At 36.0% G+C, this 15,080-nt stretch overlaps 1 protein-coding gene across 9 annotated transcripts in view; it reads right to left on the bottom strand.

Annotated features, from left to right (window-relative positions):
* ank2b (ankyrin 2b, neuronal) overlaps positions 1 to 15,080 on the bottom strand; it is a 176,339-nt gene that overhangs the window by 97,787 nt on the left and 63,472 nt on the right. For 8 of the 9 annotated variants that reach the window (XM_061961222.2, XM_061961226.1, XM_061961221.1 and 5 more), the window contains 3 exons: positions 14,889 to 15,074; positions 5,118 to 5,216; positions 2,692 to 2,790 (listed from right to left, as the gene is read on the bottom strand). In XM_061961222.2, coding sequence (XP_061817206.1) covers positions 2,692 to 2,790; positions 5,118 to 5,216; positions 14,889 to 15,074 — 384 coding nt within the window. Of the gene's footprint in view, positions 1 to 2,691; positions 2,791 to 5,117; positions 5,217 to 11,393; positions 11,418 to 14,888; positions 15,075 to 15,080 lie in introns of all 9 variants that reach the window. The other variant, XM_061961224.2, reaches the window with a different exon arrangement.

The raw sequence follows: 15,080 nt of genomic DNA, 5'->3' as shown, positions 1-15,080 counted from the left end.
AACACCGTCGGCTTCGCTGGGCCTGAGCTCATCTAAGATGGACTGATACAAAGTGGAAAAGTGTTCTGTGGTCTGACGAGTCCACATTTCAAATTGTTTTTGGAAACTGTGGACGTCGTGTCCTCCGGACCAAAGAGAAAAAGAACCATCCGGATTGTTTTAGGCGCAAAGTTGAAAAGCCAGCATCTGTGATGGTATGGGGGTGTATTAGTGCCCAAGACATGGGTTACTTACACATCTGTGAAGGCGCCATTAATGCTGAAAGGTACATACAGGTTTTGGAGCAGCATGTTGCCATCCAAGCAATGTTACCATGGACGCCCCTGCTTATTTCAGCAAGACAATGCCAAGCCACGTGTTACATCAATGTGGCTTCATAGTAAAAGCGTGCGGGTACAGGCCTGCCTGTAGTCCAGACCTGTCTCCCATTGAAAATGTGTGGCACATTATGAAGCCTAAAATACCACAACAGAGACCCCTGGACTGTTGAAAAACTTAAGCTGTACATCAAGCAAGAATGGGAAAGAATTCCACCTGAGAAGCTTAAAAATGTGTCTCCTCAGTTCCCAAACGTTTACTCAGTGTTGTTAAAAGGAAAGGCCATGTAACACAGTGGTGAACATGCCCTTTCCCAACTACTTTGGCATGTGTTGCAGCCATGAAATTCTAAGTTAATTATTATTTGCAAAAAAATAAAGTTTATGAGTTTGAACATCAAATATGTTGTCTTTGTAGTGCATTCAACTGAATATGGGTTGAAAAGGATTTGCAAATCATTGTATTCCGTTTATATTTACATCTAACACAATTTACCAACTCATATGGAAACAGGGTTTGTATGTCAAGGTTGAAAAACCATCCCTAAACAGAGGAGGTGGTCTGTTACACCATTTGTCTCCCACATACAACACTGTCCTTTCAATAATCTGCAATTTAGCCTCCAACAAATAACAGGAGTTAGAAACATTCTGCTCACAGAACAGAATGCCATTTGTTTGCAACTGAATAGAATGTTAACGGGGCTGATTCCGACTATTCTGGACCGGTAGTAGTCGATCCACAGCCATTGTTCTGCCACACAATACATCCATGCTAACCAGGGGAAATTACACTTCAATTGTTTGTTTGCATCTCAACAGTTGTTTTTCTTACTTCGATAGGGCGAAACTATCCTTGCCCAGGCACACCCTCCTGGTTTTGGAGAATAAAATATTTGGGGTTTTGGCACCAGCGGCTGGACTAGATCTGACCAATCTAAGTCTAGGACTAGATCTGACCAATCTAAGTCTAAGACTAAATCTGACCAATCTAAGTCTAAGACTAAATCTGACCAATCTAAGTCTAAGACTAAATCTGACCAATCTAAGTCTAAGACTAAATCTGACCAATCTAAGTCTATGACTAGATCTGACAATCTACGTCTAAGACTAAATCTGACCAATCTAAGTCTAAGACTAAATCTGACCAATCTAAGTCTAAGACTAAATCTGACCAATCTAAGTCTAAGACTAGATCTCACCAATCTAAGTCTAAGACTAAATCTGACCAATCTAAGTCTATGACTAGATCTGACAATCTAAGTCTAAGACTAAATCTGACCAATCTAAGTCTAAGACTAAATCTGACCAATCTAAGTCTAAGACTACATCTGACCAATCTAAGTCTAAGACTACATCTGACCAATCTAAGTCTAAGACTAAATCTGACCAATCTAAGTCTAAGACTAAATCTGACCAATCTAAGTCTATGACTAGATCTGACAATCTAAGTCTAAGACTAAATCTGACCAATCTAAGTCTAAGACTAGATCTGACCAATTTAAGTCTAAGACTAAATCTGACCAATCTAAGTCAATGACTACATCTGACAATCTAAATTTAAGACTAAATCTGACCAATCTAAGTCTATGACTAGATCTGACAATCTAAGTCTAAGACTAAATCTGACCGATCTAGGTCTAAGACTAAATCTGACCAATCTAAGTCTAAGACTAAATCTGACCAATCTAAGTCTAAGACTAGATCTGACCAATTTAAGTCTAAGACTAGATCTAACCAATCTAAGTCTAAGACTAAATCTGACAATCTAAGTCTATGACTAGATCTGACCAATCTAAGTCTAAGACTAAATCTGACCAATCTAAGTCTAAAACTAGATCTGACAATCTAAGTCCAAGACTAAATCTGACCAATCTAAGTCTATGACTAGATCTGACCAATCTAAGTCTAAGACTAAATCTGACCAATCTAAGTCTAAAACTAGATCTGACCATCTAAGTCTAATACTAGGTCTGACCAATCTAAGTCTAAGACTAGATCTGACCAATCTAAGTCTATGACTAGATCTGACCAATCTAAGACTAAATCTGACCAATCTAAGTCTAAAACTAGATCTGACAATCTAAGTTTAAGACTAGATCTGACCAATCTAAGTCTAAGACTAGATCTGACAATCTAAGTCTAAGACTAAATCTGACCAATCTAAGTCTAAGACTAAATCTGACCTATATATAAATCTAAGACTAAATCTGACCAATCTAAGACTAGACCTGACCAATCCAAGTCTATGAGCATGAACTGATGAAACCTATTCAGGTAAGAAGCGAAACGTCTTCTAAGGCAAACCAAACAGTCCAGTTGCGATCGATTGAATGCCCTGAGAATATTAAAACGTTCTTTTTCAAGCCCTTACCCTTGTTTTAGCATCGATCTGACAGCCGCGGTCCAAAAGTAAGCAGACCATGTTAGTGTTGCCTCGCTTGGATGCCACATGAAGAGGAGTGATGCCATTCTGCAAGGAAGAAACATACATATATATATATACATATATTATTTACATAAAACATTGAATATTATAAAATATGTACAATTGATATAATTTTTTATCCGTTTTATACTAATTTTCATAACCATAATTATTATACAATTTTCCATGCCAACAAAGCAAGAAGAAGATGCTCAAAAGTAAAGTAGGACTCGACTTTTGAAAAATTCCTAGCTCAATGCTAATGTACATTGGATATGCCATAGACATGGTACTGATTAGCATTAGTGGTTTTATGTGGCAATTTCAACACCTCCGAATTTGGTTATAAAATTACAACTAAGATTTAAATTACAATTAAACAGCTAGTGCGAATCGGTACAATACTTAAATGTATAAACACTTTGTAGGGCTCAACAACAACAAAAGACAACTACTGCCTTAAAATTGCAACTGCAAGTCTACTACATAAAACTTGCAAATGAGACTCCGAAGTGTAAGAAAACAAGATACAGAACAACTGGACAGCACCCTTATCATTATCAGCAAAGTTTAAAATGTTATATTATTATATTTTTTAATTTTGAAACAATTAACAACTATTTACAAACACAAAAATACAGAAATTGGTATCGGTATCGATTTAAAGGTACCAATAATTGGTACGCAGTCGTATTTTAACGACGTACTGTTTTGACTGTTTGCTTTGGTTCTCAGAAGATATACAAACGTACTATACATAAAACCCAAAATCAGTGAAGTTGGTACGTTGTGTAAATGGTAAATAAAAACAAAATACAATGATTTGTAAATCCTTTTCAACTTATATTCAATTGAATAGACTGCAAAGACAAGATACGTAATGTTCGAACTGGAAAACATTGTTGTGCAGATATTTGCTCAACATGTTTCAAAAAAGCTTGCACAAGTGGCAAAAACGACTGAGAAAGTTGAGGAATGCTCATCAGACACTTATTTGGAACATCCCACAGGTGAACACGCTAATTGGGAACAGGTGGGTGCCTTAAATGGCTATAAAAGCAGCTTCCTTGAAATGCTTAGTCATTCACAAACAAAGATTGGGTGAGGGTCACCACTTTGTGAACAAATGCGTGAGCAAATCGTTCAACAGATTGAGAACAACATTTCTCAACGAGCTATTGCAAGGAATTGAGGGATTTCACCATCTACGGTCCGTAATATCATCAAAAGGTTCAGAGAATCTGGAGAAATGCCTGTGACCTTCGTTCCCTCAGGCGGTACTGCATCAAAAAGCGACATCAGTGTGTAAAGGATATCACCACATGGGCTCAGGAACACTTCAGAAAACCACTGTCAGTAACTACAGTTGGTCGCTACATATGTAAGTGCAAGTTAAAACTCTACTATGCAAAGCGAAAGTCATTTATCAACAACACCCAGAAACGTCACCGGCTTCACTGGGCTCGAGCTCATCTAAGATGTACTGTTGCAAAGTGGAAAAGTGTTCTGTGGTCTGACGAGTCCACATTTCAAATTGTTTTTGGAAACTGTGGCCGTCGTGTCCTCCGGACTAAAGAGGAAAATAACCATTTGGATTGTTATAGGCGCAAAGTCGAAAAGCCAGCATCTGTGATGGTATGGGGGTGTATTAATGCCCAAGGCATGGGCAACTTACACATTTGTGAAGGCAACATTAATGCTGAAAGGTACATACAGGTTTTGGGTCAACATATGTTGCATTAAAGCAACGTCTTTTTCATGGACGCCCCTGCTTATTTCAGAAAGACAATGCCAAGCCACATTCTGCACGTGTTACAACAGCGTAGCTTCGCAGTAAAAGAGTGCAGGTACTAGACTGGCCTGCCTGTAGTCCAGACCTGTCTACCATTGAAAATGTGTGGCGCATTATGAAGCCTAAAATACCACAACGGAGACCCCCGGACTGTTGAACAACTTAAGCTGTACATCAAGCAAGAATGGGAAAGAATTCCACCTGAGAAGCTTCAAAAATGTGTCTCCTCAGTTCCCAAACGTTTACTGAGTGTTGTTAAAAGGAAAGGCCATGTAACACAGTGGTAAAAATGCCCTTGTGCCAAGTTTTTTGCAACGTGTTGCTGCCATTAAATTCTAAGTTAATGATTATTTGCACACAAAAAAATACGTTTCTACGTTCGAACATTAAATATCTTGTCTTTGCAGTCTATTCAATTGAATATAAGTTGAAAAGGATTTGCAAATATTCTGTTTATATTTACCATTTACACAACGTGCCAACTTCACTGGTTTTGGGTTTTGTATATAGTATTCGATATTTTTTGTCAACTAAAAGCCGTAGCAGAATTGTTATCAAATCAAACTTAGATCGACCTTACCCTTGCAAGGAAGTCCACCGCGGCCCCTCGGTTCAGCAGGAGCGTGGCCACGTTGACGTTTCCGTAGTGAGCGGCAATATGCAGTGGTGTGAATCCACTCTGCAGCGTCAAAGACAACAAAAAATACAGCATAAGAGGAACGGCAAATTGTGCTTATTTGCTTGTCTAATTTGCTCACAGTACGCTAATAACCACTGAAATCAAACGGGTGAGATAGAAAGTGCAAAAGCAACATGGTGGCTTTCATGCAGGTTGTCGGCCTTCAAATGACATGGTGACAGAAAAACAGTGCAGGAAAAAACAAAAGTTGGCATTGGGATAGCATAATTATGGGAAAACATGTCTTATAGTAGCAAACAAATCATATCAAACATAGATTTGCAATCCTTTCAGGAATTTGTATGAATGCTGAGAAATACAAGAAAAAGTAGCAAAGAACAAAAAAGATTGCATCTTTAGGTCTTTATCTTTTATTTTAAGATATTTGTTTAAAATAAAAAAATGTGGCATATTTTTTTGTATTATTATTCAACCTAGTTGATTTGATTAAAATGAATTGTTTGCATTTTAAATACATTTGATATTTTCTTACAAATGTTTCAATGTTGATTTAACTTAATTAGAATATATATATATATATATATATATATATATATATATATATATATATATATATATGACTCCAATTTCATTGTTCTTTGAACCTGTTTACTGTAATAATGACAAATAAAACTCTATTCTATATGTATATGTATATGTATATATATATATATATATATATATATATATATATATATATATATATATATATATATATATGTATATGCATATGTATGTATGTATGTATGAAAGTATATATGTATACATATGTATATATATATTTGTATATATATATATATATATATATATATATATATATTTATATATATGTATATATATATATATATATATATATATATATATATATATATATATATATATATATATACGTCCATCCATCCATTTTCTACCGCTTATTCCCTTTTGGGGTCGCGGGGGGCGCTGGAGCCTATCTCAGCTACAACCGGGCGGAAGGCGGGGTACACCCTGGACAAGTCGCCACCTCATCGCAGGGCCAACACAGATAGACAGACAACATTCACACTCACATCCACACACTAGGGCCAATTTAGTATTGCCAATCAACCTATCCCCAGGTGCATGTTTTTGGAATATATATACGTATATATATATATATATATATATATATATATATATATGTATATATGTATTTATATATTGTATATGTATATATGTATATATAAATATATATATATATATATATATATATATATATATGTATATGTATGTATATATATATATATATATATATATATATATATATATATATATATATATACGTATATCAGTGACATGCGGTGAGGTTCATGGTTGGTGAGGCACTGACTTCATCACAGTCAGATTTACAAACATATGAACCCTAAAGAGTATCTTATTCACCATTTGATTGGCAGCAGTTAACGGGTTATGTTTAAAAGCTCATACCAGCATTCTTCCCTGCTTGGCACTCAGCATCAAGGGTTGGAATTGGGGGTTAAATCACCAAAAATGATTCCCAGGCGCGGCGCCGCTGCTGCCCACTGCTCCCCTCACCTCCCAGGGGGTGCACAAGGGGATGGGTCAAATGCAGAGGACACTATTCACCACACCTAGTGTGTGTGTGACAATCATTGGTACTTTAACTTAACTTTAACTTTACACATACAAACTGTAGCACACAAAAAAGCACATTTAATAAAAAAAACGTTATTATGGTCTTACCTTTACTTAGAAATTAAGTCCATGCGCCGCAACTAAAGCCCTCACTTAAACTTTCCACGTGCAAGATTGAATCTATTTAAAAAAGTGTAACCGAGGGTTTCTAAATGTCGCCTATACTGTATGAAACTACAAAATAACAAACACGGAGGCTCCAGTTTACACGAGGACAACTTTATTTACCTTCTTTCAAAAACCTCTGCAACGTGACATCACTTCCGCTCTTAGCGCCTTCAAAATAAGAGCTCAAGGCATATACTGTATAACAGCGCAAAACAGGAACTTAACATCACAAAGAGGAAAGCCCATGAAAATAGGTTACAAAAGTTATTTAATAAGAAGCCAAAAAGTGCAAAAACAATAATGTTCGTGTTGGAGGAGTTGTGAATTAGGTACACCTGCAGTGTGCAAGTGTATCTAGTGTTGTGTCCCTGCAGTCATTCACAACTCCTCCAACACCAACATTATTGTTTTTGCACTTTTTGGCTTCTTATGAAATAATTTTTTAAAATAGATTCAATCTTGCACGTGGAAAGTTTAAGTGTGGGCTTTAGTTGATATAACAATTCTATGGCGGGGGTGCAGGAGGCGAGCCTCAGCCAGTGCGTCTTTTGCAGCCGTTTTATGATAGCTCAGCACAAGAAATACTTTACACACATACAGTTGTTGACAAAATACACTGTACATTATATACCTCAGCTAACTAAACTATGGAAATGTATAATATAGTTCATATAGCAATACAGTCTCACTGCACAGCAGGCCAGCAGTTAGCCGAGTCATTGCGCAATCCATGTTGCGGCACTGAGTGACGTGCCTCAACTGGGTGCACCGTCTCTTCTCAGTATTTGAACGGCAAATGTGAAAATTCAGCGATTTTGAATAAAAATAATCTAAAACTGGTGAAGTTAAATGGAAAATAACTTTATAGTATAATCACTGGATACATATAACAATTTAAATTTTTTTTTTTTCTTTTTACATTTATTTCTTTCCATGATGGCAGGTGAGGCCCTGCCTCTAGTGACTGCATGTCACTGACGTATATATATATATATATATATATATATATATATATATATATATATATATATATATATATATATATATATTTATACATTGTATATGTATATATATGTATATATATATATATTTGTAGATATATATATATATGTATATATATATATATATATGTATATATACATATACATATATATATATATGTATATATATATATATATATATATATGTATATATACATATACATACGTATACACATATATATAAATATATATACATATATACGTATATATATATATATATATATATATATATATACATATACATTGTATATGTATATATATGTATATATATTTATATATATATATATATATATTTGTATATGTATATATACATATATATATACATATACATATACATATATATGCCTATATATATATATATATATATATATATATATATATATATATATATATATACATACGTACATATATATATATACACATTTATATATATATATATATATATATATATATATATATATATATATATATATATATATATATATATATATATATATATATATATATATATATATATATATATATATATATATATATATATATATATAGCCCGGGCCCTGCTTTAAAGAAAAGGGCTTGGTGAAGGCTATCAGAAAGTGCGTTTTTTCTTCTCCAAAAATCTTCGTATATTGACGTGAATGATTGTATTGTCTCAGCATTTACACATTTCTGAGTTGTTCTTTTGTTTTTAAACTTTTTATCACCAACCAAAAGAAAATTATTAAAAAAAAAATAAATCATGATTAGTAGTAATGACAATTAGGAAGGTATTGGAAAAGTTCAACTTGAGGTGGTTGTGAATATTCTGCCTTACCTTTCCATTCTGTAAGTATCGGTCCGATTCAATATGAAAGAAGTGTTTTTACAAAAAACTTTGCACAGTCAAAAAACAGAGTGGTGCAACCGTGTCCATGCTTTTAGACGTCACAATTCTTTTCAAACCCATGCAATGTGGAGAAGTATTCATATTCAGTGTAACAGAACAGAAGTTTCAACAGCATGCATACAGTAGGTCAGGAAATTGTGGTATTGAAGACTTCGTAAAATATAAATGGCATGTGCGATAAATCTACTACAATTACAAAAAGCATGCAAGATACTTACAAACTTAATTACAAATATATTTAGTTAGGCAACATGTTTTTCTTGTTAACAATCAACAACAACAACAATAACAAAAAGACTGTCATAACCATACAGGACAGTGGCATTGCCATTCATAGCAGCCATGCGATGGAGGCGTAACGACTTGTATGGACACTAGTACAAAGTATGAAATTATGCAGAGAGATTAGTGCCAAAAAATGTGTACTTACTTTGAAACTGAAAGCTCAAGTTTTGATGTGGAATTTAAAAAAATACCATTGCGCAGAGGAGTCATTATGTTTGACCACAGAGGGCTGATTTTAATAGTGAATACTATTATTACACAATTTTTTAATGCATTATTTTTCAAAAATAAAATGTAATAAAAATATGGTAAGTTGCTATAATTTTTCCTCAATCATATTACTGTAAATGGAAAAACAGTACTGCTGTTTTTCTGAAAAAAAAAAAAAAAAAAAAGCAGTTCCGATGCCAGAATTTTACTGTAAAATTTACATTAGTTTTTTTATTTTAAATTAAAAAAAAATGCAATTTTACAGTAAAATGCCAGTTTTGTTTTGTTTTTTTACAGCAAATCAACAACTGTGGATTTTTCGGTGTATCACAGTCCATGCCAAAACAGCACCACAGTTTATTACAGTAAAAAAAAAAAAAGTACAGTTTTTTTTTCATTTAGAGAAAAATGCTGTAAAAAACACAGTACATTTCACAATTTTACCATGAATCTATTGCTACTTTTACATTGCACAATTTGATGGATAACTTGCTTTGAAATCATTATTAGTATTTATTTCTATTTAAAAAATGGTTAGAATTTTTAATAATATGTTTAATAATATATGTGGGGGGAGATGTAGCCAGGGCTGCCTGCAGAAGCAAAAGTCACCGCCGCTGTCCGTGGTGCTGAGGACGAGCACCATCGGGCAGGGGCGGGGCATGTGCTGACGGCGAGACACAGCTGGCAGGTGATTAGATTTCACAGGTGGTACGTGTTAATCTAATCATCTGTGGTCTTTAACAGTGCAGGAGGGAGAGGAGAAACTTGGAGAGACTTGGAGACGAACATCTGAAAAATATTGTTGTATTGTTGGAAGAGCATTAAAAACTTGGTTAAAACGCCACGCCTGGCTCCTGCGACGTGTAATAGTGGAACGAATAGGAAGTGACTTCCACAATATATTTTTGTATAATTAGACTGTAATGTCAATAATGTTAAGTTAACATAATTTGACATTATGGAGTAAATTGTTTTTGTTTCTAACAAAATAGAAATAAAGAGTACATTTAGTAAGAAAAGTTACAGTACGGACGGCGTGGCGCAGTGGAAGAGTGGCCGTGCGTGACCCGAGGGTCCCTGGTTCAATCCCCACCTAGTACCAACCTCGTCATGTCCGTTGTGTCCTGAGCAAGACACTTCACCCTTGCTCCTGATGGGTGCTGGTTAGCGCCTTGCATGGCAGCTCCCTCCATCAGTGTGTGAATGTGTGTGTGAATGGGTAAATGTGGAAGTAGTGTCAAAGCGCTTTGAGTACCTTGAAGGTAGAAAAGCGCTATACAAGTACAACCCATTTATCATTTATCATTACTTTAGTGATACATTTTATTTATAGGCTTTTCAGGGCCAAACAGAATAAAGTGGCGGGCCACATCTGGCCCTCGGGCCTTGAGTTTGACACCAGTGCACTAGTACTTTCAAAATAAATAAAAAAACAGTTTGAATATAGTTGTGATCCCCACTTACACTGTCATTTTTTTTAAATTCATTATTTATTTATTTATTGATGGCGTTTATTCCGTCCTCTTTGTGGAGCTCGCGCAAAGTTGACAACTGTTCCAAATGAAAGGTCGTTTTGTGACAACGTGCAATATTTCTGATGTCTTTAAGCGGTGAACTGGAAACACTGGCTAACGTTAGCGTCCACAATTTTTTGACTTGCTACCTGGAAAATGCAGTAAGCTACACCACAAGTGAACTCTCCGTTAAATAGGGAATGGGAAGATATCCCCAGAAAATCTAGCTACATCAAAGCTAAATTTCTATCTATTATATTCAACCTGAAAAAATGGGTACCCTTATTTTTTATTTTGAAAAAACAAACAAAAATAATTCTTCAAAATTCAACATCAAAACTTTCAGTTTCAGAGTGAATATTCTCAAGTACGGTACAAAACCATACAAAATGCAACATAAGAAAAAACAAGTATAAATTTTAAAAAAAGGCTTCACAATAAGAAAGCTGTCCTATACCTCTGTGGTTCTATTGACCATCATCTGAAGCAGGAGAAACCAGGGGGGAAAATATCAGAACATTTAAACTACATGTTTTTTTAATGTAGCCAGTTTCCCTTAGCTACATCACTTCACTTACGTCATTTAGTGACGTACTTGACCCACAACAGGAAGTCACATGCTCAACATGCGACTTCCGCCCACTCCCCAAATTGAAACCACCGATGAACGGTAAGTGTACTTTGTCATGATAAACTTAATTCACAGTCAAGTTGGCGTTCACAGTGTTCTCTCTCTCTCTCTCCGTCAGATGAAATATACTAAAATAACGATGGACTGAATCCAATCCACTTTATTTATATAGCACATTTAAAAAAATATATATAAGTTGAGAAAAACATACGTACTTGGCGAGTCAATACTACAAAACATTTAACTATAAAAGAATAAATACATCAAAGAAATCCCTTTAGGGTCAATGGATGGCTGACGGCCCTCCGTAGCTCCCACTCTCTCCCCTCTGTTGCAAGTTTTGTTGATTCTATGGAACATGTTTATGTGTGCTATGGCTATGAGTTTTTTTCCCTTGGCCTCAGTCTGGACCCCCTCCCTGGAGTCCAGCCTTTGAATTTTTTGTAAGGTTGTATATTCGGTCGTGTGATGGGTGATGAGCCAAGAAGACGCCCACGAGGAATCGTCAAACAATACACTTTATTTGTTTCAGCGAGCCTCAGACTGGAACTGCAGCTTCCAGGAGAAAGAGTATGGGCCTGATTACTTTTCTGCTGTCCTCTTGGACAACTATCATTAAATACCTTTGACACAAAGACCCCCACTCTTCGTAGCTCCAGCCTTCAATTGATTAACGTGGACCCCGACTTAAACAAGTTGAAAAACTTATTGGGGGTCTTACCATTTAGTGGTCAATTGTACGGAATATGTACTGTACTGTGCAATCTACTAAAAAAAGTCTAAATCAGGGGTAGGGAACCTATGGCTCTTTTGATGACTGCATCTGGCTCTCAGATAAATCTTCGCTGACATTGCTTAACACGATAAGTAGAGAATAATTCAGCTGGTAATCACAGTGTTAAAAATAACGTTCAAATTATAAAACATTCTCATGCATTTTAATACATCCATCCGTTTTCTATCGCACCTGTTCAAGAAGACGAATTAACGGTAAGAAGTATTCTATTTATTATTGGTTAGCTTTAGAATAACAATGTTATTAAAAAGAATAAGAGACTTATTATACTCTAAAAATGTTGGTCTTACATAAAAATGCACGCATTTAGTTGTATTCAGTGTTAAAAAATATTATATGGCTCTAACGGAAATACATTTTGAAATATTTGGCTTTCATGGCTCTCTCAGCCAAAAAGGTTCCCGACCCCTGGTCTAAATCAATCAATCAAAGACTGAATTTATTTTTACTCTCCCCATCCCACTCTCCAACGTTTACCTGTGTCTCACCTTTTTTTCTAAGGGGCGCCGGAAGTCTCCCTGTAATGTTTGTCTGATCTTGAATGGGATTGTGCTGAAAATTGAATTCCCCCTCGGGGATTAATAAAGTACTTCTGAATCTGAAACTAAAATAGACTAAAATCACACAACTCTCATGCTGGTTTAAAAGCCAAAGAGTAAAACACATTTTAAGACGTGATTTAAAACTCATTAAAGAGAGAGACGCCCGAATAGTAAGAGGGATATTGTTCCAACGTTTTGGAGCCACGGCAGAAAAGGCACAATCCCCTCTGGGTTTTCAACGGGTGTGGTAAATTATACCGTGTACCATTTTCTTATATGATTGTGAGCTAGCATGTGTTTGTATTTGGTCACAGAATCCTTTAAAGGATTAACTTCAAAGGTGCACATGTCCACCACAAGCTCTCTAGAGAGTGGTGGCTCTTGCCCCCATGACAACTGGAATCCAGGTTTGGATTTTAGGAGGAAGTGTAAAGACAGAAGCAACATCTGGTAGGAAGCCCTCACAGGTAAGAGTAGAGGATAGGGATCGGCGGTCACCCGACTCAAACCGATCAGAGGAAATAGATTTACTGGCCAAGCAACAAATTGGGCTTTGTCCAGACTGGCTGGCTTCAAGGCTAGAGCTACGAAGAGTGGGGGTCTTTGTGTCAAAGGTATTTAATGATAGTGGTCCAAGAGGACAACGGAAGAGTAATCAGGCCCATACTCTTTCTCCTGGAAGCTGCAGTTCCAGTCTGAGGCTCGCTGAAACAAATAAAGCTTATTGTTTGACAATCCCTCGTTGGTGTCTTCTTGGCTCATCGACCAAATATATAACATTACAAAAAAATAGTTCCTCAGAGTTAGCTCTTACAATAACAGTAGCTATGTGCACATGGACTCATTAAATCGGATTAAAAGCCTAACCGGAATAAAAATGCTTTATGTAAACACGCCATTCGGATCAAAATTTCATTCCGAATGAGACGGGTGGTTAATGCCGAAAGTCATTGGGATTGTAGCGCATGAAAACACATCTTCCGAAATTCGGCTTAGAATTATCCTTACTGCCCATGTCTTTGATGTCAGCTATACTTTGTTGGTAGAAGTTGGGCTGAATTTAATAGTCTCGGAATGAAGCGATTGTCTTGCTGCCGTCTCCCCTTATTCAACATGTACAAACATAGCGTTATATACTGTTGAGTTGGTTCCTTTAAAATGAGACAAGCAAAAACAAAAGTATCATCTGTAGTGTCATGTGTCGATGTAACAATAACAGGAGGGATCCAGTTGTCATCTCAACGAGCTGTTTTATTCATGAAATTACAGCTACTCCAAGTGCTAACTACTAGCCTCAAACAAAATACACACAATGTTGTAACATGTGCCAACCCGTACATAATCACAACATAAAAAGCATTTAAAAAAGAGAGGTAAAACAAAAGTAGTGAACAGATGATAAATACAATTATAAATAAATACGGTGATAACGTCGGACAAGCCGAAATGCACAAATCCTTGTTTGTTTACAGCGGAAATCACTCCTGCAGTGAGCAAACTCATCCAAAAGATGGCGCCACAGCACAAATGATACCACACCTCTCCGTTTGTGCGAGGTTTTGCGTATGTCATAGTCAAGTATTCCGATTTAAGGTGGGATGCATGAAAATGCACGTTATAATCAGATCATTTTTATCAATGTCCATGTACACAGTAAAATTCTAATCCGAATGATGATCCGATTAAATAAATGTTGTCCATGTTGCTAATACTTATTTAATATAAAGGTCACGGCATATAATTAAGCTACGCTGTGAGCTGTAAAAGTGCAGTTCCCTTCTAACAAGTGAGGCTCTGTTTTAGTGTCATTTAGGGCTTTTTGCAGCTCCTTCAAAAAGGAACTCCTCCTAAAGATTTGGATTTTAATGCTACTGCGGGCTGTTGTGAAAAAGTATTTGTTATTGCATGTGGGTGGAGCATGGCGCCGAAGTATCAGGTATCAAAATACGCAACTGTCACACAAATGTAAGAGAAACTTCTTACCTTCGACTGGACATCGGCGTTATGGTCATTCTGGAGGAGCAAGGCTGCCGATTTGGTGTCGTCTTTGCGAGCGGCAATGTGCAAGGCCGGCAAACGGACCTTTCCTTTTGTGTCATTCTCCAATAAAATGGAAACCACCTGATTGTGGCCCTGCTGAAGAGCAATGGCCAGAGGGGTGAAGCCATCCTGTGT

The sequence above is a fragment of the Nerophis lumbriciformis genome, linkage group LG05 (assembly GCF_033978685.3).
Source record: "Nerophis lumbriciformis linkage group LG05, RoL_Nlum_v2.1, whole genome shotgun sequence".
NCBI classification, from domain to species: domain Eukaryota; kingdom Metazoa; phylum Chordata; class Actinopteri; order Syngnathiformes; family Syngnathidae; genus Nerophis; species Nerophis lumbriciformis.
The sequence above is the reverse complement of the archived record's forward strand: the minus strand, read 5'-3'. Positions and strand labels throughout refer to the sequence as shown.